The sequence below is a fragment of the Daphnia magna genome, linkage group LG5 (genome assembly GCF_020631705.1).
Source record: "Daphnia magna isolate NIES linkage group LG5, ASM2063170v1.1, whole genome shotgun sequence".
Lineage (NCBI taxonomy): Eukaryota > Metazoa > Arthropoda > Branchiopoda > Diplostraca > Daphniidae > Daphnia > Daphnia magna.
Genome location: NC_059186.1, coordinates 704,481 through 731,777, shown reverse-complemented (window position 1 = coordinate 731,777; position 27,297 = coordinate 704,481). Strand labels below are relative to the sequence as shown.

Genomic DNA, 27,297 nt, shown 5'->3' with positions numbered 1-27,297 from the left:
AACATGGCTCTTTTGGTCTTGGTTTCCCACGAATTTTCATGTAAAGGCTGCCATCTGGTGGCACTATGTCAAAGTGTTGTACCGGGATGGGACCAGCCAAGTCTCGCAAGTAACAGGCTTTTGTGCACCTAGTAAGCACTCGAGCTCCAACAGTTGAATAGCGCAAGTTTTAGGTGGGGACTGGAAGTGGAAGTGTGTGGACAAAGTTTTGCTTTTAAAGAGTTGGTTTAGTTTGTACAAAAATGAGCAAATCTTGTTCAAGGTGTGATAAAGCAGTGTACCCAACCGAGGAACTTAAGTGTCTCGACAAGGTAATTATCGTACTGAAATTCTACGAAAAAAGATGTAAAAGAAAGGTTGACTCGTATATGTTTTGTGGTGTACGTATGGGATTGATGCAAAACGCCGCAGGTCTGCCCGTCATGATTTTCAAGAGGGAGAGTCGTACTTCCACAGCATTCCTTACTTGTAGAGGAGCGACAACCTCGGGCGTTAAACATTTTTTCCCTAACTGGGTTTTCTCTTTTTTTTTCTTTGCCTTGGCTTTGGCGAAGCAGGGTTTTCACTGGCTTTTTTGGCTTTTACTTTTAATGACTCATAAGAGAGTCAATCTCCATGACCTTATTAGCATAACGAAGAATATTGTTTTTAGACAAAACGAATAGCGTTATTATATCCAACGAACCTGTTGCATGACATCTCAATGTGGAGATTTGCGTTCACCATCATACCTTATAAGTACATTCGGTTGGTTACGTATCCTTAAGTCGGCATAATTATCTTTCCATTCGAACCAAGTTGAGTTTTAACTTTGGAAATGAAGGCCAGTATTGTTGCCGTCCGCGTCAGTAGAAGTGAATTTCAATTGTTAAAAAATTGTCGCTTTAAGTACGTAGTCTTTTCATTATCATAGAGTTTGACGTAGACTTGACATCTGCTTCGCCTTTGTTTTCCTTTCGTAGATAAGCAAGATTCGTTAAATGGGGAGAGGGGGGCCCCTATTCTTTATGATACAATTGTTTACCGATTTTCGACAGTAAAAATTTAATCTAGTTCCATTCTCGTCTGATATTTTTACGGTTTTATTCGTTTTTCATTAATATTCCAATCTATTTTTCTTTCAAATTTCTATTTCTAGCTATGGCACAAGACGTGTTTCAAATGCCAAACTTGCAGTATGACCCTCAACATGAAAACGTACAAGGGTTTCAACAAACTGCCTTACTGCGAAGCGTAAGTTTCGTCTATACTTTTCTAACTTGACTTGATTGCTATTACAGATTTCATGTAAACATGTTTTTAAAAAAACACAGTCCTTCTTAATCGTTGGGTCTGCAGCGCTGTGCCATAAAATGTAAACATGGTCAATTGCAGACGAAAATGGATGATTTATGCCAAATTCGTGTTTTAAAAAAAATTGTAGTTTGGTGTAGCGTTTAACTGTTTCGTTTTGTATCCATAATAGGCATATCCCCAAAGCAAAAGCAACTACAGTAGTTGAAACACCCGAAATGAGACGTCTTGCTGAGAATACCAAATTGCAATCACAGGTTTATTCGTATAGAGACAATTATTAAACAAATTACCGTAAACAAAAATGTTTCAACAGGTTCAGTATCACGCCGATTTCGAAAAAGCCAAGGGTAAATTTACCCAAGTAGCTGACGATCCGGAAACTCTACGAATTAAAGCGAATTCAAAAATTATCAGGTTTGCTAAAAATGATTGAAAATTAATCGATTTGATTGTATAAATTCAGTTTGATTTTGTCAACAGTAACGTGTCGTATCATGGAGAGCTGGAGAAGAAAGCTGCCATGGAACAAAAAAGGACATTAACCAGCGATGAAGCCAATGGACACGAGAGTTCGGTCCCAGGTATTTACCACCACACCTCGTTCAATTCACGTATGCGAAAGAGACAAAAAAGTCGTTCATCGCTCAGAAAAGACGCGCTGACGTCATCGCGTTGCGAACTGGCGCTGCAAATGCAAAAAATGCTTGGCGTAACGCATTTGAGTGACGGTGCCAAGAAGAGTTCCAGCTCACGCCTCACTTTAATACGCCCGCTTTCGATACCTGACGTTTTCATTGTCAAGCCTGCGCCACCTTTGAAATCGTATCGAACTGGCAAAGTCTGGTCGAAAAAGAGACCTCACGAGACGAAAAAAATCGACCGACAAGACGTGATTAAAAGTCGATCAGATTCGAATTTGCTAAAGCACCAATTATCGTCTCGCCTTTCAAAAAGGCGGCACTCGTACGTGGAACATGCTGTGCTAGAAACTGACACGATTCCTCTTCCTATTAAAAAATCATCCACTAATTTGCATTCCGTTAACTTTTCGGAGCTAAGGTCGAACATTTCGGCTTGTCGTGCGGTGCCTTGCATTAACTGCCTGATGGACGTTAATTACGTGTCGCACGTTACTCAAAATAGATTATTAATCGATAGAAGTTTAACCACTTTGCTCAACGATTTCCTTCCTACCAGTGGTTTTCAGCATATCATTTTCTGTTAGCGTGAACGTCTTTTAAATTTATTTTAGATAGCATATAGTTGAATGTTTGGGGCGTGTTTGTTTGTGTCGTAGTGAAAAGGGAAACTGAGATCCTCTTTTGCAAAAACCAGCTCATGTGTGTTGCCGTGTTGTTATGTATTCATGTTACGTTTTTCTTTTTCGTGTTTGTCGCCTGATTGTAGTGGAAGATGTGCAACCTGACCCTATAGTTGAAGTCATACCACAGCATCAAAGAAACGTACCAATTTCTCTACCATCACCTCCACATCATCAACAACAGCAGCAGCAGCAGCAGTATCAACAACAACAGCATCACTCTAAATATCAACCGCAGTTAAATCAACATCAAGACAATCATCACCTTCAAACCCATCATAGGCAACCTGAAATGAAATCGATGGCTTCTACCCGCACCGGCGCTACCACTTCAGAGGTTTCCCAAAGTACACGTTCGGCAACTAGCTCCACTGTCGTCTATTGTTCACAACCAAACATGTTGGGTAAAACCTCGTACTTTTGTCTGTTTCTTTACCTCGGCTTCTTTTTGTTGTTTTTGTTGAATTAGCTTTTGTGATTGTGAGTAGTGAAATTTAACCGTAAAGCTTCATTTTTTACGTTTGCTTTGGTGAGGGAAGATTTTTTCAAATTTTGGTTTCTTGTATAGATACTCCTCGCTAGACCATTGATATTTCCCGACAAGTTGTACGGAAGAAAAAAAGAGAAAGAGTAGCGTTTAAACTAATAGTTTAACTGGTTGAGCTAATGTTTGAATTTTGTTGCGGTTTTAGCGAACCAGCCGCAAGGGCGCCGTATCGGTTCGATCAACGACTACGATCCCGTCAACGAGAATCATGGACAACAGAGTCAGGGCTACAGAGGATCGACGCAACAAGCAACCCAGTACGTGCAACAACAACAGACCCAGCAACAAAAACTTCAACAGTACTACCAGCAACAGCAGAGGCAGCATGCTCTTCACGTGCAGCAACAACAACAAGCGATGCAACAGCAACAGGCGATGCAGCAACAACAGGCATTACAACAGCAACAGGCAATGCAACAGCAACAGGCAATGCAGCAACAACAGGCAATGCAGCAACAACAGGCAATGCAGCAACAGGCCTTACGGCATCAACAAACTGCGACGCAACAGAGTGGCTATCCGGGATCGGCCGGAATTTCATCCGGTTACCATCAGGCTGCTAATACACAGCCTCGTAGCTCAGGGGTAATATTCCAGTCACCATTTTTCAAATAGCATTTCATTAAAAAATTCAAATTGTATCTTGTTTCATCATTCAGAGATCGTACCGAGCTATGTATGATTATGATGCCGATGATGACGATGAAGTTTCCTTCCGCGATGGCGATGTTATCGTCGATTGCAAACCGATAGATGAAGGATGGATGATGGGCACAGTCCTGAGGACAGGCCGATCCGGAATGGTACCGGCAAACTACATCGAACCTATCAACTAATGTTTTCGTTCTTATTTTGCCCTTACCCCTGATCCTTTGGATCTTTTTGTCTTCTTTCCTCCTTGTGTCGAAATCCCTAGAAACCATCGTCCTTCCTGCACGCAACAAATTCAAATTTCGGTTTGTTTAGTTTATGATTTGTTAATTTTTTTTTTTATTATCAATGGTTAAATTCATCGATTAATTTTTTTTTTCTTTTTTCTATTTCAACAGAATTCCCGCAGCTAACACATCCGATACCTGGTGATATTTAGTCTTGATCTTCAAATTACCATATTGCACTAAAAAAAAATGGCAGCTACGTCACTTGCCCTTAAACATCTGAACACAGGACGGCGGGGTTGTTTTTCCAAGGCTTGCTTTCGGTATTCCGTGTTCTTCGTGATGTTGTTTCTCATCAACTTGCATACATATGTGCCTTCTCTCCCCCTTTCTTTTTAATATTAGCCTTAGCCACTAAGCTACGGTCGGGTGCAAGAACGTGACAACATTTTTTTTTGCCTTCTCCCCCCTCCCCCTTATACATGTTGGTATCAGATCAAACTTATCTCTTGTTAACCAATCACTAGTTAATTAACGGTTTCACCCAAGGTTTGTATAATTAATCGCAGTTTTTTTTTTCTACTTACTTTTTGTCTTCACCATTCATTGCTTGAGAGTTTCGTTCTTTAGCTTCGTATTGATGAATGCGAATGTATTTTTTGGCTGACAGTTTTGAACGGATAGGGAAAACAGATATCTAATTTGAAGGGATAGCGAAGAGAGGTATCTTACGTTTCTCTTTCATTCCGAAGTGCCTTGGAAATAAAGAACGTATATTAACCTATCTTGTTTTTCATTGATTGTTTTAGTTAATTGTACGCTATTTTTCTAATTACTGGATTTACCCACATAAACGGATGAATTTTACACTTATGGGCAGCAGTTCTAAAATTTTTATATTCCAGATTGTTTTGGTATTTGCCTACTTATGAAATCGAAACGAGCTCAGCTTTGCAAATTCACTACTCACGATACAGATTGAAATCCGAGCATTAATAATTTGCACCAGTTAAATAAAATTGGTTTAAATATGCGAAATTGGTTAACTATTGAAGACTGCAATTACCAAACACAATCTGTCAGCAGCGACTCTTTCAACTTATTCGAGATTCAACGACAAAAGGTCAGATATCAAATTTATTGATCGCTTTTGTTTTATTCTACCATTTCTTCATCTCTGCAAGCAGAGTGCAACAGTTCACGGCGGATTTCTGGTGTCAACGTATGATGTTTGTGAACAGTGATTAGCTGAAGTAACGCCTCTTTCTGTTCACTACTAAGATCCGCTTTGTATCGCTGACAAAACGTCAACAGCGACTGATGCCACAAAACGGGCATCTCCCTGGAATCGAGCTGAAATCTGTAAACGAAAACGTTTCAAAATGTTAACTAAATAGTTTTATCTAATTTGCATACGACCATGAAATGCTTACTTGACGAAATGGTGAACAGCTGCATCAACTACGCGATACGGTAAAGCGTACTTTTTGTCGAAAAAGATCCGCAGGAAGATTGAATTCGATCCGCTGTAGTTCATTTCAGCTAGTTTTAATATGGCTGCAGCAGAGTGTAAGACAGGAATGGAGCATCGCGAAATGACGGAGCCCACAATTATGGCTTCTCTTAAAGTGCAGGTGCCACTCTGGGTTACGTAAAACGGAAGGTAAAGACAAAATAATAGTTTGAAATTTTGCTTGTACAACCTCGCAAAGTGGAAGAAGAAATCCCTTGAAAAATGCCCCGGGTTTAAAAAGGGCTTTTCGCAGAGCTTGATAAAGATGAAAATTCAGCTTCTTGTACTCGGCGATATCATCACGAACGCGAGGTAAAAGGACCAAATTAAAAAACCGTTGGGCCATTTTCTCTGTTAAATTTGATGTAAATATCCGTGTGGCGGCGTACATGGCAGCCGCGCTCCATTTTTCAGGGTCTATGATGAAAAAAAATCGACATTATCATAAGAAATTCATGATTTAGTCACAAACTTCAATGCTAGACACCCAAACAGAAATACCAGTAATGTACAGAATTTGTTCCCAGTTCTGCAAAGAAGGGATGAGTTTGAACGCTTTTGGTAGTTTTCCACTACGATAGCGATGTAAAACTGATGCTACGCCAAGGTATAATGATTTTACGCGTGGATCAACATCTTGAAATTTGACACCTGCAAAAGAAACCATTCAAATGTTTAGCTTTTGGCATTGATACATGAATAACGCTAGCTACTACTTTCTATCTCAGAAAACTGAGTTTGGATCTCAGTCTGTTTTTCTGTTATCTTTTCCATGATAATGTCAGCTAAGGTTCTCCTTGGTGCTGGATTGGGATTCATAAACAGTGCCAGGGCTTTTTCATCCTCTTCATCAACTTGCTATAGAACAGAAAATTAAAAACTAGAACAAAATGTAACTGATCTTTAAATTTACCACATCTTCCGCAAACTGTGAATCATTCTCAAAGTCTGATTCTGCGCTGTTACATTCATCTTCTTCAAGGTCGGCACCTAAAGATGTGGCTCGTACCTAAGAAAATTAAATTGATCAAGAACACATACACTTTTATACATTAAATATCTTACCTTGAATGACACGCCATTTTCTCCAGTTTCCTCTTCAAGCTCTTGCTGTTGTTTCTGTGCTTGTTTCAAAATCCTTGCTGACAGTTTGTCATCAACAAATTCATCATCTGCATCGGTCCTCTTTCTCGTCTATTTACCAATTCTCGGAAATTAAATACCTCTAGTCAATATGCACAAGTTCTTGTTTAAGTCAATTACCTTGACTCGACCTTTATTTACTGCAAACTCTTCGCTTGAAATCTGCTTATCAAGACCTTCAGATCTACCTGTCTTGGAAACTTTCAGTCTCTTCGCCTTACCCATTTTGTTTTATAAAAAAGGAAGAAAACTAAATGATCCAAGGTAGCAAAACTCTGCCCACTGTGAATCTCGGACTAAGCAGACGTCTCTGTCAACACGTGTGAACTTGGTAATGGATAAAGTGAGGGGCAAGCGGTGGCTCAAGGTAAAGCGCGGACTTTAAATATAGGAGGTCCGCAATATCCACAACAATATATTACACGCCTCCCATCATGTCGTTGCTATGGGAAATCGACCTATGATTTATTAAAATTTAACTACATTGAAGGATTCACTCTGTTCGGAAGAGTTCTTACTGATTCAAAATGTTCGTACATTAGTTTGCCATAACATCCCAGAAATGTAGTAAAGTTGGCATGTTGGAACAAGAAATGATTAGTCTGGGAATTATGAACTCGACCGAGAATGTGGAGTGTGGACATAGTTTGTTGTTAAGATCACTATGATGACAAAGTTAATATTTGCCTCCGCTTAGTAGTAAGCCTTTTTTTTTTGTTTTACACGTCTGAACTTAGCCTATCTGCTTGGATAATGATCACTTCTTGTATTACGAGCAGGATAGATTGATATATGATGTCAAAAACGGCGTGCTGACTAGGCTACATCCCGTCGGCGAAATATAGGCAATGGTATCACTTTTGCGTTCGCATGGATCATTACGTTGAAAACACGACACTAGGGGAAGCTTGTGAAATCTATGGGCAATGGTTTTTTCATTTGCTTTGTGTAATCGTTATGTCATGCAATTATTCTTTGCTTACACATCGCGCATAGTCATTTAAAAGGACAGTTTTTTTTTGTAGTTCTTAATATTGATCAACTGGATTTTGTACTAATAAAAAAAAAATTTCCAGAGCGTTTTAAATTGGGTCAAATTACTCAGAATTGAAGGTATTGTTACGGAATACTTCCAATGAGAACCAGCATGGATTGTTTCATTTTTATTTAGGAAAAAAAAAACAGGAAAATAAAAAAAACAAACAAAAAACAAAACCAAAAACAAAAAACATTACCACTACTAGCCTGCTACTAGTTTTACTGTTCCGTTGGATAGCATCAATCAATGTCTTAAATGGTGGAGTTAATCACTTATAGTCCCCATCACAGATATAATCTAGTGGACGTTTTGATCTTACTCCTGAATTTCGTCGACAAACTATTAGTCGAATCAATAATTTAGCTAAAGGGTAAAGAATAGTACCAATTGCAACTTTTTAAAAATTTTTATCAACAGCAAAGACCGAAAATAAGGACGTATAATGTATAAAATATTTTATTTAATTAAATGAAAAAATGACACAGCGATGGAAACGTATACAAACTAAGTATGTGTACAACTTTTTTTAATATCATGCTTTGAGTAAAATTTAAACTTTATCTAAATCTTTCTGGAAATAGTAGGGTAGGTCTACCCTACAACTACTTTCTAATCCCCCATTGCCCCATCCAACGCCATTGAAAAACAAGACAATTTTAGTAAGAGTTATAAAGCAGTGCATTTTCAAAATACTACCAAAGTATGACACATACAAACTACATTCACACTCACACACACATACACAAGCAGACATACACACACATGCACAAGAAGTAATTTTGACTAGATTTTTATACCAAAGGTTCACACATTTACACACATACATTCACAGAGACATGCACACAATTTTGGGAATACACGCTACTACTAGTTTAGACTAATCAAAGGAGAATTGGTAATTGTAATCATAAAAGCTCTGCCGACACCATGGGGGCAAATCGTCATCTTCAGGTTCGGCCACAGGCAGAGGTGGTCGAACCGGACGTTCTGACATCGGTCGTGGTCTACTCGTCAGGTTCTTAGATGGAAGCAAACCCTCGAATAGACTGCGATGTAGATTGTTAATCTCTGCCATGATCAGTACCCCCGAACGTTCAACTGGAGCCTTAAGCCGGACAGGATCTTTGTAGTCCTTGAAGCGTTTCTCCACAGGAAGGGTTGCTGGCGCATCCTCTTCTCGCTTACGCTTAGCCATCGAGTCATTGGGCAATTCTCGAGATGGTAATTGGCGCATCAAGCCAGGTTCTGGTTTCGGCAACACAGGCAATGATGGTCTGACGAGGCAGTCTGCCAAGGGGTTTGGCTTATCAGTCAGCTGCTTTGGTGCTCGTGCTGGTACTGGTAGTGGAAGCTTACCCCCAAACAGACTGGCGTGGAGACTGTCAATCTTTGCTCTGGCCGCTGCCGCCGGATCCTTGGCAGGTGCCTGTAAGAGATTAGGAGCTTTAGTCTTTTCCAAATTATTATCATTAGTTAGTCTTTGCTTAGGAACATGCTGAACACGCTTCCGTTTAGTTTCCAACTTTTTGATCTCTTCTAATGATAGTATTGGTGGAAGCCGAATGACTTCTTTGGAATTAGTTCCCTCAAAATGTTTCTTAAAAGTGAAGGACGCTGGGGCATCTGCCGATGGTATCTGTCGCAGCCGATTGACATCAATCGAAACTAGGATCGACGGCCGGACGGTTGGTAGTCCTTTTATCAAATCCTTGTAGTACATTTTCTCATTAACTTGTGAATAGGTGGTTTAGAATGTGAGTTTTAATATGGGAAGTAGGAGAGGTCTGCCTAGCTATTGGTTAGATAGTTCAGCAATTAAACTTTGCTACTATTAAGACTCAGATAGACGATTGTAGGTAATGCATTCCGCATGGCGCTGAGGCCACACGCGACTGTTCATCCCTGAGAAGGCCAATAAGCCCTTGCCCGTGCAGTCTGTACACCATCCGGCGACTTTAATTCAAATTGGCTCATAGTCCGCCTTGGCTCGGCTCTCCCGCCACTCGCTTCCCCGTCAATAAGGGGTGGGATGGCCTGCCTGAGCAAGCAGGCCACCATTTGGGCAATTTACACTCAAGGACGCATTGCAGACCAAGCAAAGCCTGGGTTGGGCATGCTGCAGCCAGTCTCACCTGAAGCGCACAGGTTCGTCTCGAGACTAGCCCCATTGCCGCAGTAATGATTCTGCGGCCTAGGCCCATACCTGGGGGGAAAAAAAATGTTTTTTAAAAATTGCACAATGCAATTCAGATCACTTAAATAATACGGCTAATACTTCCCGTAAGAACGGCGTCATTCGCGCTTTTTCCCGCTTGATGTCTTCGGTCGGCGTGCATCACGGCACGGTATCGGGATGTCGGGATCTTCGGTCCTCCTAATAGAGGAAAAGCGGTCGGGAAATTACGATATTGAAAAAAATACGCGGAAAATTCCACATTTACTATTCCGCGTCAGTTAGTACGAGAATTGTGGAATTTTATTTGTGGAATTCATGCGTTAGCTGTCAACTGTAAAGGAACTTTTAAAGCTTGTTTGTGGAATTTTCCGCGTATTTTTTTCAAGCTATTTATAGTGGCAGTGGCAACTGAAAAAGATCTGCTGCAGGTTTCGCGACATTTTCGCAGTTTTTATTTTTTTTTAAATACTTTACATTTTATTATTACGTTTTGTTTATTGAGATATATACGGATATTGTTTGCACATATCGATCAGAATTTTTTTTATCGAAAATAATATTTTAAAGAACAATTAAGAGACTTTTAAAAAGTTAGTCCCATAAGAGCCCGTATAAAAGTAGCCTACATAGTTACACACACTACCAGCGTTGCCAATTTCAGCCATTCCAGTTTTCGTCCCATTCGCGCCCTCTCATGTACGCCTACCATAGACTCCTATACCTTGCTATTGTGATCTACAAGGATACATTCGTCTGCTACTATTTTCTGTTTCTTTTTATATTCAGTAAATATTTGAATGTTTTAAATTTATGTTCATTTATTTATTCCGTGTATGCGAAAAGAAAATTGCTGGTAACCTTATTGGGTGGTTCCAAGTCAAGCCTACCCTCTTTGTCGTAGCGTTAGATGGAACGGCTGTCGTGTCAAATGTGAAAAACGTCGTAAGACAAAAGGTTGTATTTCGTTTATTTTGACATAGGTGTGAATTAAAAAGTGAACAATTTTTTGCATAGGTCATATAACGGAGCAAAGCCATGCTCTTAGTGTATTGACAGCAACCCACTGCATTTCATTTTCATGTAATGGCTAACTTTGAAAGAAAGAGGTTTCCATGGTCCTTTGGCTTGTACAGGTATTAACATTGTTTTTCTTTAAGTAGATTTGCAAATCTTTTGTTTTTTTTTGCAAAGAAACTACCTGTTGAAAAACTTTTAAAAGTAACTGCTGCTTAATTTGAAAAAAAAAACTATGCTGTTAAGCAACTCATAGCAATCGAGAAAACATAACAAGATTCCCATTCAAAATATGTAAGTTATAAATCATTTGATGGACAGAATAATGCTATGTATAGACATTTTTGCACAACACATTTGAAAAGATGTAGTTTGATACTTTTTTTTGTAGATTTTAAATTCAATGATATGATGTGCTATATTAACCTGAGTTTCATGTTGCTAATCTTCTTGACGATACGATGCCAAATCAAGTAACCATTTGCAGTGGAAATTCTCAGTTCTGGATCAAATTTGTTAATTTAAATCACATTGATGTTTTATTGAAGGTTCCAATCCTATGGAATTGTTATACACCCAAACAGCTTATTGAAGACCTGCATTTAAGTGCCAGTAAAACTTCTATTATGAAAGTAGTTTTTTTGTGTGTAACCTTTCCAATCATAGGTTTACAGATTTTGTCCAACGAAGAATCTAATTGAAGTAAAACTGTGGTTTAGATTGCTTAACACAAGTCGGGACGACCTTATATATGTTTGGCGATCCCGAGTTGGGGCTAGTAGCTACCACTTATTATGAAAGCAGTGAATCATCGTGTACCAACCACTTACCTTGGAGCTGCATGAAAAACATGAAAATTAAAAGATCAACAATAATTATTCAAGGCATAATGGTTTACCGTTTGCTTACGTGAGAGAAACATAGCACGCCGAAAATCTTAAGTATAGAAAAAAGTAGATCACGATGTTTATAAACAGATGCCTTTCAGGAGTGGACGCGTAGATCAACCATTCATTCCTGGATGGACAATAGAATCTGCTTGATTAAGAGTTACCCCGTGCAATGTCGTACTAAAAGAAACGGCCGTGAAATCGCTACTAGTTCAACATTTTTTCTGGTAATTGTAAATCAAACTTGGGGATCGTAGGACCCAAAATGTTCGTACAGAACCAATAGAATAGAAATAGAAACACACAGACACGCATTACAGGTGTGCTTTCTGCTGTGCTGCCATAGCTGGAATGATCTGAGACCTATATAATTTCTATTCATTCCGTTTTCACCCAATTTGACTTGCTCAGAAATGTAAATATGCAAAGAAAGCTTTGAATTAGATACTTAATGTACCTTTCGCAGCAGAAAAAAAAACTTCCAGTTCATATTAAAACCAGTAAAAAAAACCTGCGCTGTTCTAGCAATGCAGATACGTAGCCTATGGCAGTACATCCTGCCTGTCTGTTGAAACGAGTAAGAGAAAATAAACATGTAAAAAAGCACGTATTTTAAAAGTGGGATCGGTTAAATTCTAAGTGATCACCAATGGGCAATCTTTTGTCTTTGTCTTTATGTCTATATTTAAATGTGCAGTTGTGGCCGAGTGGTTAAGGCGATTGACTAGAAATCAATTTCCCTCTGGGAGCGTAGGTTCGAATCCTACCAACTGCGCATTTCCTTTTTTCTTGATTTCGGGTCTAAATGATATATGTCACAAAGAAAAAATAATTTTTAATATATTTTTACAAAATTCAGATAAATTTCGCTGAGGTCCCGCAAATTTTTGTGAGGGAAATATGGAATAGTAACCACGATGCCTTAAGCTATGCCTTGTGTACATAAGTTCAGTCTCCCAAAATCGAATTTTATTACCGCGCCGTAGGCTCGTTTGTATGTTCATCGTTTTATCTTTGAAATCTTTTTGTTTCAATTCATGCGTTATAAATGCTCTTTTAAGCTTACAACGGCAAAGATTTGGCAGTATTTGGATGCCCGGTTAACAGGTATTGAAAGCAACACAGTGTATTAATAAAGGTTTGCATGGTACAGCCCTATTTAGCGTTTGTCTTGCGCTGGCACATTGCTAGTTTTTTTTTATTAGGAAAGGTATCAGCTTCGTGTGAAACGTCTCGAATGAACAGAAATAATCGGAAATAATCTGTTATGAAATTTGAAGCTTTTATTATTAGTATATAATTGGTGAAGCACAGTGTGTGGGCAGATGTGGCCGAGTGGTTAAGGCGACTGACTCGAAATCAGTTTCCCTCTGGGAGCGTAGGTTCGAATCCTACCATCTGCGGATATATTTTGAAAAAAAAGGAATTATTTTTTGAAATAAGGAGTTTTGTTGAATTCTGAAATTCAGGTGTATAAATTGTCTCATGCAGATGTGGCCGAGTGGTTAAGGCGACTGACTCGAAATCAGTTTCCCTCTGGGAGCGTAGGTTCGAATCCTACCATCTGCGGAGGTCTTTTTGAAAAAAGGAATTATTTTTTGAAATGAGGAGATTTGTTGAAAATTAAAATTCAGGTGAATGAATCTTTTCATGCAGATGTGGCCGAGTGGTTAAGGCGACTGACTCGAAATCAGTTTCCCTCTGGGAGCGTAGGTTCGAATCCTACCATCTGCGATTGCTTTTTGATTTCCGGAATTTTTTGTTGCATCTAAAATAAGCAGTTATGCTCAGGTTTTATCTTGACCTGATTTAGTACTTTGTAGATTTCTATGGCATTCAGCCAATGTAACGTTTGTGTGCACCAAAACTTATCGTAACGATTTTAATGTGCAGATGTGGCCGAGTGGTTAAGGCGATTGACTAGAAATCAATTTCCCTCTGGGAGCGTAGGTTCGAATCCTACCATCTGCGCAGAACTAATTTTATTCTACTGGGTTATTGTCATCAAAACATTTTAAGTGTATTTAACGCGGGAGATGTCAACTCGAAAAAATATTCGTACACCCCACTATTTTTAAGCAAAAAATATGAAAAATATAAAAAAATACAAAAATATATATATAAATTATAAATCCGGAATAGTTATACTTAATATATTGAAATTCTCATATAGGCGCAGTTATGATCCTAACGGAAATAGGTAAAATATAAGAGCCTTTCCGTAAAATAGGATTTCCGCCGAAAAATTCGTTTTTTTTACAAAATTTTGATGTGGACCCAACATATGCCTTCCAACTGTAACAGGTAATAGATGGCGCAGGTCAACAATAACATTACATCAAAGCTTATCTCGCATTCAAGAATTTAATTTCGAAAAAACATTTCGGTCGGGTGGGTCGGGTCGGGTTTTGTGGTAAACCAGGGCATCCGGCGCGCCACAATAATTTTTTATTGGCGAACCGTCAATGACGGTTTAAGAGTCAAAAATTTTAATATTCGAAATTTTTATTCGTTATTTTTTTTTTGTCTTTTTGTTTTATTTTTTTTATTTGCGAAACGACTAACACTTTCTGTTATCTCACTATTACATTTTATCGAAAGTGGTAGCTATATTGCTAAGGCAATTAAGGACATGGATATAGAATCTAGGGTTCTGAAGTTCAAGTCCCCGCACTGATTTGCTTTTATTTTACAGTGAATTACATTTTTGGCTTCATTTGCTGAAGAAAATATACATTGCTAATTATTTAAGGGTTAATAGAGTTTTTTTGTAAGAAAGCATAAGAAGAAGCAAAAGAAACTGGTTATAAATTTTAGAAAGTACTTACTTCGTGTGCAGTTGTGGCCGAGTGGTTAAGGCGATTGACTAGAAATCAATTTCCCTCTGGGAGCGTAGGTTCGAATCCTACCAACTGCGCATAATATTTTCGTTCACCTTCATTCTGTTTTCGTCAGTTGCCTTTTACGAAACGCCATTTAACCCATTTTTTTCATAGATAGTTCCAATTTTCCGATGAAACATTTATTTTAGAAAATTTATAAAGAACATTCCCTAGCATCTAGTGACAATCCACAATCAAATTATTCATTTGGGATTTATGGTTAGGCTAATGGGTTCGAAATCAAAGTGGTTACGCAAAAGTACTTTGATTCAATGTTATTTAAGAATCTACATAATTTACTGGAAAACTAATATTTTATTACAAACTAGCAATCAAATAAGATTGCAACAAGTTACGTTGGATCGATCTCCAAGTCCAATTTTGAAGCCCAACAAAAATAAAATAAGCCCGACTTCTTCCAATTATTTATTTTATTTTTTATTTTTCCAAACCCTAGATTTTGCAATAAAAGATAAAATATTAAATGTAACATTCATAGACTACTCGTAGAAAATCAAGTTCGTTTTTACTGGGAAACTCAACGGCTCCCGGTGTTCGCAAAGTTCCGATAGCCTTGGAGAGAAAAAAATTACACACTGTAGTCAAAATTGATCGATGATTTCGATTAAGTTATTGGTTTTCTTGTTAAACTAACCATTTTTAATATAAAAGAAAACAAACTGCTGTCAGCGCAGTAGCGCACCAACTTTAAATTTAACATTTAGTTAAGAACTTAAAGGCCAAATGAAAAATAAACTTGATTTGTGTAATTTTCATTCAAATCTGAATCGAAATAATGTATTTTGAACAAAAAACTTTATTTGGCGAAAAATGAAAAAGTAGGAAGGGTATAGCACTCCCACTTTTGACAAAATCTGCAAAAAACGACATCTCTTGGAATTAGACAAAAATCACACGGCATAATTATAATTGACCGCTGATCTCGATTAAGTTATTCGTTTTTTTGTTAAACCAGTCCCTTTTAAAATAAAATAAAACAAAGTGCTGTTAGCGCATAACATTTATTTTTTAGTTTTTTACGTTTAATTCAAAAAATGTTAGGCTAATTGAAAAATAAACTTGATTTCCGTAATTATCATTCAATTCTGAATCGAAATCATGTAATTTGAGCCAAATTTGAAATTTGGCCAAAAATGAAAAAGTGGGAAGGGTATAAGTGCTGTTATCGCATAACATTTATTTTTTAGTTTTTACGTTTAGTTCAAAAACTATAAGACTGATTGAAAAATAAACTTGATTTCCGTGTTTTTTATTCAATTTTGAATCGAAATCATATATGTTAAACTAAATCTAAAATTTATCCAAGAATGAAAAAATAATTAGGCGGGAAAAAAAAAATGAACGGAGTGAGTGAGTAATCTATCTGATTCATATATAAAACCTTTCCCTTACCTGGCAACATGATCTGTCTAATGCAAAACATTTTTTCCTGCAAATCAAGAATTAACAGAACATTATCATTGATCAAATTGATTTGATAAAACACGTGTGATTTACACATCCTTTTTCTCTTTTAGCTGTCACATGTTTACCATGATTATGTTACGCTGGACAGTGTTTTCAAGTTAAACGCCATCCAGCAGCGGCCACGAACATTCGGCAAACCTACAGCTGGGCTTCTTTGCTGCGTCCTCCCTAATTAAGGCAGTTAAAATCAGAAAACGTGACAGAATCCCTATCGGGAAATTATAGTTTATGAGTTATTTAAATGCAAAGTAATAAAAGTGATGAAACAACTTTGATCCCATTTTATTCAAAAACCGCTTAATTGGCTTTAAAACAATTTATTCGGAATCAACGTTTAATTTTTGTTATAGCAGGTTATGTTTTATTCGAATTCCTAGACAAACTAAAACAAAAGAGAACAGTCGATTATGCATTTTTAAAATCTTTTGTCGGTCCAATTTTTGTTTGTTTAGGTATTGAATTTTGCCTACAAGCATTCTATCCTAATGGAGATTGATCTTAAATGATTAATCCGAATGATTGATTACATAGATTGAACTTTGGTAGATAAAGGTCAACATCTTAGATTGAACTGATATTCAAGGGCGTATTAGTCGATCAAAAAATCCAAAAAATCCAGAAGATTTCTTTTCGCTGCCAGGATCAACACAATTTGGTACTTGGATGACCTCCTTGCACACTTTATCTCGCAAGACATAGGACCGCGCCAAATCAGTTGCGTTCCCCAGGATACAACCGGAAGGCCCAACGAATTCTTGCAACGTTAGGCCGTTGTAATCACCGCAAAGTCCGCAATGCTGTGCGCGATGTGTAGCCGGAATCATCGTGGTAATATCATCCCCCGTGTAACGCAAAGTTAGCTTGAGAATCGGAATTTGAATAAAATAGCGGGCGCTGATAAAGTTGACAACGGCGTATTGCGTAATGTTGTCCTTGTCGCTCAGGACGTAGGGCTTATTAGCAACGACATTGACTAGCTTATCATCAGCTTTGATTTCGACACCACTGTTTGCTATTAGAGATTTAACTACGGGGTTAAATTCGAGTGTGTGACCACCGACGTAGATTTTGACGGCCATTGGCAGCGAGACGTTGCTTTTCTTGGCGAAAATGGCGTAGCGAGGAGTGGGAGAGCAGTCGGCCGAGATGAGCGTGTAGCAGCTAGGAAGATCGTAATTAGTTTTCACTTTATCAAAGGTCACAACTTCCTGGGGAGCGACGTCGCAAACACCGACCCATCCGGCTTTCATAGCAGTCAGGTGCCACATTTGGAACCGGGCATTGCGTAAAAGCATTCCGGCGTTTTTAAGAAAATCCACATTTTCGTATTGACTGAGGGACTGATCTGTGCGTACAAGGAGATCCACATCATTTTCTCCAATATCCATCTTCAATTCAACTTGTCCTGAACCAGCAACAGTTTTGGCCGGAGACAACGAGTTGTGCGTGATTAAGTATGGCAATAAAACGGGCCTCAGCAAAGTGTTGATTCGATCTAGCGCCGTCTGACCGCGAGGTGACATGTTTTCGTATTTTATGTCCAACTTGTAATTGCGAGGAGTAGCGTAAACAAGAACAGCATCGTAGCAAGCCTGGAAGATAAACATGTACCAAATTGTAATAGCCGCAATATTTAAACCGATTAAAAAATGATTATGAACCTGGGTCATGGGTCCGGTAGTACCAGAACGACCAGCATCGTAGCGATCCAGATCGCAACGATCATACGGATAGGTATTGCGGGTGATCGCTGCCTCTTGTTGGGCATCAGTGATGTTCCCGATTATTTTCATCGCTATAGTTGAGATACCTTTGGCGTTAGCTTTAGGGCATTCATTAACGGGAGCTTCACCCCAAACGAAAGTGACGTCCCGTTGAACCGACGGTTGGACAGTCGATGGTGTTTCAAACACGTCTTGCGGAGGAACGGCCCAGGTTGTCCTGACGTTTACACACAGAGCACGGCTAGGAACACCGAGTGTGGGATTAGCCAGGCGGGAAATCTTAACAGCAACTAACGACTTGATATTAAAAGGTTCTTTTTCGATGTTTAGTTCGATGTTCCATTTGCGTTGCGGGTTACCCAATAAGGTAATGGAACCTTTCACGTTGCTATATGTCACTCCGGGAGGAGCTCGTTTCCATGGAGGTGGGCTGTTATCCATTTTCAGTTTGATCTCAATAGCTTCAGCAGGATTTTCACGAGTCCTGTGCACCACCGCCTTCATGGAGCAGGAGCCAATGGGTGGATACAGGTAAAAATAATTACGCATTTGCATTAAACCCATGATCAAGAAGCCAGGTAAGCTGCCGTGTGAGTTGATTTCAGAAGGTTTGAAAGATCCGTAGAAAACTTTAGCCACAGAAGCTTTGCCAGTGTAAGCCTCGCAATCATAAACTTCGAGATGTGATTCCAAACCTAACAGAGGGTTGATGTTTTCACGAACAACAATACCTGAAAATTCTTTTGTTATTATTACTCCATTTTTTAAATCACTTTATGCTATATCTGCTGCAAACAAGCCAATGATTATGTTATACTAACCTTTACGGAAACTGTTGCCCCGGGTAACCAAAGAATTCGATTCGCACTGAGGGCAAGTGTCTTTTAGGTAGGACACTGCTTTAGCGTCATCTTTGCCCGACAAAACGGCGTTGGTTTTGCTGGTGAAAAGGAATGACAAAGGCTTTTCCTCGGTAGCTGTATTCATTTTGATTTCGATTTGGGCGTCCGGGATTGAATAAACGAACAGAGTGTTCATGGGCAAATGAATGCGAGAGCCTCTGGACTTGACAATTCCCTGAGTGCCATTTAGTGGGTTGTAAGCAACCATGTAAGTTATCATCTGTTTAAAAAAAATTCGTATGAAGAACAAAAGGAAAAATGAAAATAATGAAGTCGTTTTCTACCTGCAAATTAATGTCCAAACCAGCCTGAATAGTTCGGCCTATCCTGTTCAATTGACTTTGATCTCCGTAGGACAACTGATGACGACTGAACCCAGGATTGCTCATACCAACAGCAACGGGAATACCGATATCGTTAGCTGTCCATGTCACTTTTTGTCCACCCAACATCACCATACTGCGAGTGAGTTTGAAACCGCGGGAAATCAAGTCTTTCAACGCTTTGCCTTCCATCAGACTAGTGAGTTCGTCACCACTCATATGGTGGTACAACAAATCGTAGCCCTGCGAACGTAAAATGATCTCCATCTTGAATGGAGCTTTTTGCCGAGGTGCAATCTTCAATGTCTTTTGTAGCAGATCTTTAAGAACATCCAATTTGAAGTCTTTGGGGTCCACTTTACGGAAAAAGCGAACATAAGCTTCGTCAACACCTATAAAATATTGAATAGTAAACAACTTTTCTAACTAGTACCAAAATCATAAAACGTAATTAAAGGCTAATGATTTTTTGTTCAATTGAAATACCTTCCAAACGAATCATGACTTCCAACGGGGCGTACCGATGTTCGGATAGACGATAATTCACCTTCGCCGAAATGATAAGGGGAGCACGGGAATCTTCACCGTATACAGTGACAAGTTGAAGACCTCCACCAAAACCATGTTTTTCATCGTGAAAATCGAAAGCACGGTTGTTGGAAAGGAAGAAGTCGGTTTTCAAATGGTCGACACGACGAATCAACAATTCCAAATCAGCAGAGCTGCGCTTCAAGCAACTGTTCTTGGAACCAGTGTAACTCTAATGGACAAATACACAAGTCTAATATTTAAAATTTAGTTTGCATTAAAAACAGATGCTTACACGAAAGGTAGTTAGTATGAAATTTAGGACTTCCTTGTTGGTTTCATCTTCAATTATACCAACCAGTTCTTGCAATTCTATTAAGTTAGGCTTGGCGCGAAACAAGATGGAAATGGCAGCAACTCGAATCTCTGTAGTTTCCGTCGTATTATGAATGATGGGCATTATGGCTGACAAAAATTTTTCACGATTAGAAACGGCCAATAACTGGATGGAAAATATCACGTGAGGACGAAGAGCTCGTGAAACAGAACCACTTTTCGTATGTGGAACAAGACGCTCGATAGCCGGCACCAATTTGCTGTTACGAAGTGCAATCAGCGAAACCATCATTTCCTGATGGGTCTTTGCCGATTTAAAAGCGTCGTAAAGTATGCGAGCATATTTGTTGATGGTATCTGCCTTGCAAGGACGTTGTGTGTTTCCGGTGCAAGTAACACCAATGAGATGACCAAAAGCCAAAGTAATGGCACCTCTCAATTCCCTGTTTAAGAATTCAATTCACGCGTGAGATCCACGCAAACAATTTAAATCAATTTGCTTTACTTTGTCTTGATACTCGAGCTACTCTTGAGGAGATCCTCCCAGTTGACTAGGAGCTTCTCAGATGGCATACGCAGGTAGTAAGGAATCAGTGCTACCGTACGTTGAGCTTCGATATCGGATATTTTACCCCCGAGGATCAATCCTTTGATCATTAAAGCTGCAGGATTGGTGCCAGTCAAAGGAAGAATTTCAACATACAAGTTCCTAGATAATTGCGCAATCATTAAATTTGAATTTTGTATGCGGGAATGGCTTTATACTGTACTTGAGATCATCGTCTTTTTCGATGCTCTTCCAGACAGCTACTAAGCTTTCCAAGCTCAAGGCCGACATTAATTGAATGCAATCCGAAGTGGAGGAATCTATCAAGGCTTCTTCATTAAGAGGTGACCACCCGATGACACTTTTCAGTTTGGTGAGCATTGGAACGGCCTAAATGCAAAGGGAATGCAAATTTGATTTACGTATATCAATTCATCGTTAAAATGTTAAGTTCCTTTACTTTGCTGCGAAGAACGAGTTGTGATTGGGGCTCCTCTGGAGTGAAATAATCTTCTTCACGGGTCAAATCAATGCCATCTGGTGTTGGCATTGGATTCCTGAAGATGTAGCGAAGACTGGCGTAGTGCTTGGTCAGACCCGGAGCGGCAATAGGCTTAGTGAGAGGGCCCAAGGATTTCAGCAGCAAGGTAGTGCTGCATTTAATTTTTTAAACAATGACAGTGTTAGACTTCTCATTATAACATCCATGTGGATAAAGTAGTGTAATACTTAGCCCTATTGTAGAACGGGGTTCCTGTTGGAGGATACAACTGAAGAGCCTGGAAACCCAATGACGAGATTGACTCGGCTTTAACCGTATTACTGGCCGTTCCACGACTGAGCTTGTAGTAACTCTGGGTCGTAGCCAAAAGATCGTCCTGTGGAGTTCCGGCGCAGTTGGTCGTTTCAACAGTATTGAATCCTATACTCGGGATATTTGTGCATTCTCTCTGTGTGCGTTGCTTGAAAAGCAGGAAGCGACCCTTTCCATCATCGCTAAAAGAGTAGCTTGTATTGCAAGTACCACTAATAGTGTCCTGTAAATTCAATAAGGGTTAATTATTATTGAAATCATACCATATCCACTATAGAATGGAATTTGATTTAACCTCCACTATACGCATGTATGCAGTTTCTTCTTTACCGATATCTCCGATATAGAAATCCATTTGCAGGTTAGTTGCCAAGGCCTTCTTGAAGTTCACCGACCATTCTGCATCCCAAGAATCGGTATAAAATCCAGTAATCTGATTTAACAGATGGAAAAAAAAGACCTATGTTTATCTTGGCTAACTGAAAGAGACCACTATATCCTATCCGTGGTTTTGGAATATATAATTAAACCGTTAAAAAAAAATCGTATTTTTACCTTCCCATTTAAGAAAGTAAGTTTAAATGGTTTCTCTAAGGATGCGAGATCGGGCTTCTTCAGAAATTTGATGGTGTTGAACAGCGTCTCGGGTCCATTATGCATACCCAAGGTCAGATCTGATAACTATTACTCAGCAAATGATTACTAGAGTTGGTAAACTAAATTTTGTTGTTTGCATTACTTTTAGAGTAGCAATTCCCGGTTGTTTTTGGATGATGAGATTACCACGAATGCCAAACGAAGAGCTGAACAAAGTCGGCTCACGAACACCCGTTATGGTGTACGCCTGGTAACTGTACTGGTATTCTTGCCAGTGTATCGTATTTGAAAAAAAACGAGTATTTTAAAAATACAAATACTATATTTTAAAATACTCGTCCTTCAAAATACATTTTTTCTCCCAAAACCTCAAATACCAAATAAAATAAAATACAAATACAAATACAAATACAAAATACTTTTTTCCTTTATGGAGCAGTTGGACATCCTACGTTGCGCATTCTCCGCAAATGCGAAAATCAAATTTGTGTCCAATCTGTGGTACGCTGTCTACAGCGTCTTATGGGAAAACCAACCATTTCACTTTTAAAATATTGTTTTCTTCTCTATAACTATGTTTTACCTCACTGTTATACCTAACAGTGGACAAATGGATAGATCTAATCAATAGCTATCCATTCTTGTAATTTTTTTCAAATATAGAGCTTATGGTTTACCGATTATAATTCATTCAGTTCACGATCCGTCAAACCACACCGACAAAAATATCCAATCGGTTTACCACTCGGTTAGGTATTTTTTTAAGTAAAAATTTTACGGAAGTGGATAGCCCCCATCATCGGCTATCCATTTCTGTAAAATTTGTTTATTTAGACCTAATATGGTTACCTATAACGCTATTTTAATTTTGTGTACTGGGATAGAGGGATTACCCGAGACACGTTAAACCGCACCGACCTACCTACCTGAAAAATAGCTGATCGGTCATTACTCGGGTAGGTCTTATCAAGCGGTTTTCTTTCGTTTAAAATACCAGCTTTAAAAGATATGGCCCAGCCTTAACTTAAAATGGGTGAGCAAGTGAAGGAAAATAAATAAAACTATGATGTATTGCAAAAAACAAGTCAAATAGGGTACACAGTAATGATATCGGGTTTTGAAACCGGTTTCACTACCCGAATGCCCATGAGTGGAAATTCACAATTATTATAGTAATTTTATACCATTAATTAATTAAATAATATTCTAATAAATGAAAACAAAATTATAAGGTTAAAAGGCATTGTATTACGGAAAGGAAACAGAAAGAAAAATAAACAATAATCATAAATAATAACAAACACAAAACAAAAAAATAACGGCTCGGGGGTTTTGTGTTTTTGCCTGACAGGGTTCAGGTCCCTGAACGAGATGGAGTTGCAACTGAATGCGAAAGGCAAGTTGCGCTAGTAAAGCGAATTGAGCTGCCCATCTCTTGCTACAAATTGTGGCCAGGGACCTGAACCCTATCAGGAGTTGTCGTCATGTTTTGCCTGACAGCGTTCAGGTCCCTGAACGAGATGGAGTTGAGTTACTTTCGATTCATACACTGTTGCCAATTTACAAACTTCAAATCTTTGAAAAAAAAGTATTTTGTATTTGTATTTGTATTTTATTCACTTTCAGCGTAAACGACCAATACAAATACAAATACTTTAAATAAGAAACAGCCCAAATACAAATACCGAATAAAATACGTATTTTTAGTATTTTATTTTAAAATAATTTTATTTTAATACCCAAATACGATACACTGATTCTTGCCCATCTTCAAACAAACCTGTGACATGTAAATTACTAAATGCCATTAATCAATGAAAATAAAAGTAGTAAAGGTTTTGCAAACAAATACCTTCTGCTTTGCAGCGAACGGTGAGGAAGAGCACGAGAATTAACACGTCCAGTCGTGCCATAGTAACTCGTGAATGTCTGCGTTATCGTCAGATCGGGAAGAGTCAGACAAACACTGCTAACAGAAATTTCCACCAGACTCGTTCCCAGATTGGGGTTGCTCGGATTCGTTTGCCCCATTGAAACAAAGGTCATCGATACAGTTCATCGAAAGTGAAACAGGAAACTTTTCTGATCAGAACAAAAACCCAAAGATCAAAGATTGTTGGCACTCTTCTTTCATCAAAAATCAAGTACTTGAGGAAATCATTTCAATACAAGGATCAATCAATGCCACCCTAACAAATATAATGTGTGCTGGTGAAATTCCTTTGACCATGTTAGCAGAATACGTAATAGGCACGAAATAAAAATGATGCTAATTGAAAAAAGGGTTACGGTCGCTGGGCTCGTGGGTCAAAGTGTCTTTCACAGTTGTTTTGAGCGTGCTTTGTCGACCACCATATCAGCCTAGCTAAAAAAAGAGGAAGGGAGACATTTTGTGGCGCGAATTCACAATGGATCTAGGGGATGGTAGTAGACAAACCACATTGTCAGAAAACTATCGATTACAAAAAGTATAAGAAAACGATAGCTCAGATGAAGAACACAAAAACATCATCAATGTCCGAAATCAAATACACCGGAAATGGAATTCTTTCTTTGGTCGAAACTTTTTTAATGACTATCCCCATTAAAATTGTGTGACATTTTAATACAGGAAAAGAAAAACGTCTAAAAAAAGATATGTCTTGCTTCAGAAGCCTAAAAAAGGAAATTGTTTGTTGGGGTCTCGGTTTACCAAGGTGCGACCCTCGTTACATAGTCGAACTTTCTAATAAGACGACTATATGAGTCTTTTTAACGAAGAACACTACTGGTGTGGGAGACGAGCCCCTCGCATTTTGGTCTCTTCTATTGGTGACTATTTATATCACCAAGTATAAGCAAAGATGCAACCGTCACAATCTCGTGATATGCGTTCCTCTGCCAAAAGGACTTGAAGTACGTCAAAAAGTATTTCGAGAACGTAGTTGAAAAGTGTACGGAAGCCAACTATAATATCAACCAAAACTACGCAAGGACTGTATTGCTTCCCACTAAATCAGTCTAGACGAGGGTGTCCGCAGACGCATTTCGGATCAGTCGAGGCCGACCGTCTATACGAAGTGTTTTTACACAAACGCTATGGCACTCCAACGATTGCAAATTCAACATTGTCGAGTGTTTTCTAGTTTAATCAACAACCAGCTTCATCTTCGCCGAAATCAGTCTGTTTTAGCAACACCTGATGAAAATCCCAGGATTCTAATCACTGGTAAGTTTTCCCCTTTCATCAGGAAGAATAACTTTCAAATGTTGAATTGGAAATAAAACTTGGTCGATTCAGGTGGACTGGGTCAACTTGGAACTGGATTGGCTAAAATCCTACGTGAAAAATATGGCAAAGACAACGTCATCATGTCCGATATTCTCAAACCATCGAAAGAAGTAGTCGAAGCCGGTATTATAATTGCACAAGATTCTTTTCAATCGTTCCAATTTATTCATTCAAAATCTACAATACTTAATTATAGGACCGTACATTTTTGCCGATATTCTCGACTTTAAGTGTCTTCAAGAAATGGTTGTTACCTATCGAATTGATTGGCTAATTCATTTTAGTGCCTTGTTGAGTGCCGTTGGAGAGCAAAACGTTCCGTTGGCCATTCGAGTCAACATTGAAGGTAAGGCCTGGTGTATGAGCTATTAATAGTTTGAATATGCTGGAAACTAGGTCAACACACAGCAGTTTGTTTGTTTTTTGCCGCACCGAAATGTTTGTCTTTCTTCTTTTTTGCAGGATTGCATAACGTGATGGAGTTGGCAAAACAGTATCGTCTTCGGATATTCGTTCCGTCTACCATAGGCGCATTTGGTCCCGAATCACCACGGAATCCGACGCCAAATTTAACCATACAAAGACCCAAAACAATTTACGGCGTTTCAAAGGTATATACGATCCAGTTTTTTATTTACATATCGTCAAAAGTCGTTCAAAAATGTTGACAATTCACATTTTCTCGGCGCAGGTTCATGGCGAATTACTAGGAGAGTATTACCACCACAAATTTGGTCTCGACTTCAGATGTCTCCGTTTTCCTGGCGTTATCTCCAGCGACACGAACCCAGGCGGAGGAACAACAGGTATAATTTAACTGGAATTTTTAAAATTGAAAATCGTTTCTCACTATTCCACATTTTAGATTATGCCGTTCAGATATTTCACGATGCCCTCAAAACTCGTCAATTTCAATGCTATTTGAAACCAGACACCCGCCTACCAATGATGTACATCACAGACGCATTGCGGTAAACAACTAATGATAATAAGCTTGAATTGAATTTTCCTTTTTAGCGGTTAATGTCACTTTATTAGATCGCTCTGTGAATTCATGGCCTTGCCTCCCGAAGCACTGAAACAGCGAACGTACAATGTAACAGCAATGAGTTTCACACCTGAAGAAATTGTTCGAAGCGTGCAGAGGTAAGCTATTGTGCTCAGGTCACTAATATGCTATCTCAAATAAGCCAAAATTTGGATTCTATGATAGGCACGTACCAGATCTTAAAGTAACATATGCACCGGATTCGCGCCAACAAATCGGTAAGAATGATTTTCAAATTGTTAGTCAGAGTTCGTCTTAAAGTTTCAGTTTCATTTCGTCCTTAACAAAATTAGCGGATTCGTGGCCGCAGGTGTTTGATGATTCGGAAGCTCGAGCTGAATGGAATTGGAAGCCTCAATATGATATCGATGGAATGGTTGATATCATGGTAGACGCACTGCGGCCCAAGTACCAAATCTGATACAAAACGGGTAATGAAAGAGCCTTACACAGTTGCTAGCGGCACCTCGAAAAAAAAAAAAAAGAGTTGAACATTTTCAACTTGTAATAAAATGCCAAAGTAGCTCTCTGATAGAGAATGATCAAACTGAAACCATTAGACTACATTTTCATTTCTAAATCTTGTATATGTAAATGACATTTCTTTGGTGTCTGATATCAGTTGCAATCTGACTTACACAGAGGGATTACAAGTCTATTCGTAAACGTATGTCTACTCATGCCCTTCGAGCAATCGTCTAGGATTAATGCTAGGAAAAGATTCCCTCCGTTATTCCTTCTAGTTAATGATACTCATGATTCTATAATACACGAGTTAATATTTGTCGTTCGTGTCAGCTACGAAATAAAAAAATTGCAATAAAAGAAAAAGAAAAACAATTGAAGATGTAGTAACGAAGAAGTTTGAATTAGACTAACGCAGCGTATAGTTAACCACCTTCCCAAGCTGTGTCATAGTAAAAAATTAGATAAGCTTAAAAAATGATGATTTTATCGGTAGCGATATCGTTAAATCCACTGTGAGACGAGTCAAATTGTCTACAAACTGCCAGAGTCTTC

The 27,297-nt window shown here is 38.7% G+C and overlaps 4 protein-coding genes, 1 long non-coding RNA gene and 6 other non-coding genes across 17 annotated transcripts; 9 read left to right on the top strand and 2 right to left on the bottom strand.

The window, feature by feature from the left end:
* The first annotated feature begins 129 nt into the window (after positions 1-129).
* Positions 130-4,826, top strand: LOC116922492 (LIM and SH3 domain protein 1). 3 transcript variants are annotated; one of them, XM_032928857.2, is made up of 9 exons: positions 131-311; positions 1,139-1,233; positions 1,466-1,550; positions 1,610-1,710; positions 1,777-1,877; positions 2,704-3,021; positions 3,310-3,749; positions 3,824-3,967; positions 4,214-4,826. In XM_032928857.2, exons 1-9 carry the CDS (start codon positions 243-245, stop codon positions 4,226-4,228), a joined length of 1,368 nt encoding a protein of 455 aa, XP_032784748.2. In that variant the 5' UTR covers positions 131-242; the 3' UTR covers positions 4,229-4,826. The 3 variants fall into 3 exon arrangements, with proteins under 3 accessions (XP_032784749.2, XP_032784748.2, XP_032784747.2); XM_032928856.2 differs by having other exon boundaries at positions 132-311; positions 3,824-4,120; XM_032928858.2 differs by lacking the exon at positions 2,704-3,021 and having other exon boundaries at positions 130-311; positions 3,824-4,120.
* Positions 4,827-5,161: 335 nt separating this feature from the next.
* LOC116922494 (bystin) lies at positions 5,162-7,028 on the bottom strand. The gene is made up of 8 exons (XM_032928859.2): positions 6,819-7,028; positions 6,621-6,749; positions 6,469-6,564; positions 6,272-6,413; positions 6,057-6,206; positions 5,746-5,972; positions 5,476-5,684; positions 5,162-5,402 (listed from the first exon to the last, which is right to left on the bottom strand). Exons 1-8 carry the CDS (start codon positions 6,921-6,923, stop codon positions 5,198-5,200), a joined length of 1,263 nt encoding a protein of 420 aa, XP_032784750.2. The 5' UTR covers positions 6,924-7,028; the 3' UTR covers positions 5,162-5,197.
* Positions 7,029-10,464: 3,436 nt separating this feature from the next.
* Positions 10,465-12,024, top strand: LOC116922496. 5 transcript variants are annotated; one of them, XR_006646744.1, is made up of 5 exons: positions 10,486-10,867; positions 10,928-11,046; positions 11,105-11,400; positions 11,476-11,539; positions 11,594-11,976. It is a non-coding gene; the product is annotated as an uncharacterized LOC116922496 (long non-coding RNA). The 5 variants fall into 5 exon arrangements; XR_006646741.1 differs by having other exon boundaries at positions 10,465-10,867; positions 11,105-11,836; positions 11,905-12,024; XR_006646742.1 differs by having other exon boundaries at positions 10,489-10,867; positions 11,105-11,533.
* Positions 12,025-12,510: 486 nt separating this feature from the next.
* On the top strand, positions 12,511-12,592 carry Trnas-aga. Its single transcript has one exon. It is a non-coding gene; the product is annotated as a tRNA-Ser (tRNA).
* A 546-nt stretch (positions 12,593-13,138) lies between these two features.
* Positions 13,139-13,220, top strand: Trnas-cga. Its single transcript has one exon. It is a non-coding gene; the product is annotated as a tRNA-Ser (tRNA).
* Positions 13,221-13,304: 84 nt separating this feature from the next.
* Trnas-cga lies at positions 13,305-13,386 on the top strand. Its single transcript has one exon. It is a non-coding gene; the product is annotated as a tRNA-Ser (tRNA).
* Positions 13,387-13,469: 83 nt separating this feature from the next.
* Positions 13,470-13,551, top strand: Trnas-cga. Its single transcript has one exon. It is a non-coding gene; the product is annotated as a tRNA-Ser (tRNA).
* Positions 13,552-13,706: 155 nt separating this feature from the next.
* On the top strand, positions 13,707-13,788 carry Trnas-aga. The gene has a single exon. It is a non-coding gene; the product is annotated as a tRNA-Ser (tRNA).
* An 864-nt stretch (positions 13,789-14,652) lies between these two features.
* Positions 14,653-14,734, top strand: Trnas-aga. The gene has a single exon. It is a non-coding gene; the product is annotated as a tRNA-Ser (tRNA).
* Positions 14,735-16,453: 1,719 nt separating this feature from the next.
* LOC116922490 lies at positions 16,454-24,046 on the bottom strand. The gene is made up of 15 exons (XM_032928854.2): positions 23,811-24,046; positions 23,724-23,738; positions 22,101-22,231; positions 21,917-22,042; positions 21,657-21,794; positions 21,277-21,584; positions 21,008-21,200; positions 20,771-20,937; positions 20,506-20,709; positions 19,960-20,443; positions 19,623-19,896; positions 19,098-19,528; positions 18,733-19,033; positions 17,849-18,642; positions 16,454-17,779 (listed from the first exon to the last, which is right to left on the bottom strand). Exons 1-15 carry the CDS (start codon positions 23,869-23,871, stop codon positions 16,766-16,768), a joined length of 4,641 nt encoding a protein of 1,546 aa, XP_032784745.2. The 5' UTR covers positions 23,872-24,046; the 3' UTR covers positions 16,454-16,765.
* Positions 24,047-24,936: 890 nt separating this feature from the next.
* Positions 24,937-27,061, top strand: LOC116922491 (L-threonine 3-dehydrogenase, mitochondrial). The gene is made up of 9 exons (XM_032928855.2): positions 24,937-25,166; positions 25,239-25,352; positions 25,426-25,575; positions 25,692-25,840; positions 25,921-26,035; positions 26,095-26,200; positions 26,268-26,375; positions 26,443-26,495; positions 26,571-27,061. Exons 1-9 carry the CDS (start codon positions 25,037-25,039, stop codon positions 26,696-26,698), a joined length of 1,053 nt encoding a protein of 350 aa, XP_032784746.2. The 5' UTR covers positions 24,937-25,036; the 3' UTR covers positions 26,699-27,061.
* The last annotated feature ends 236 nt before the right edge of the window (positions 27,062-27,297 follow it).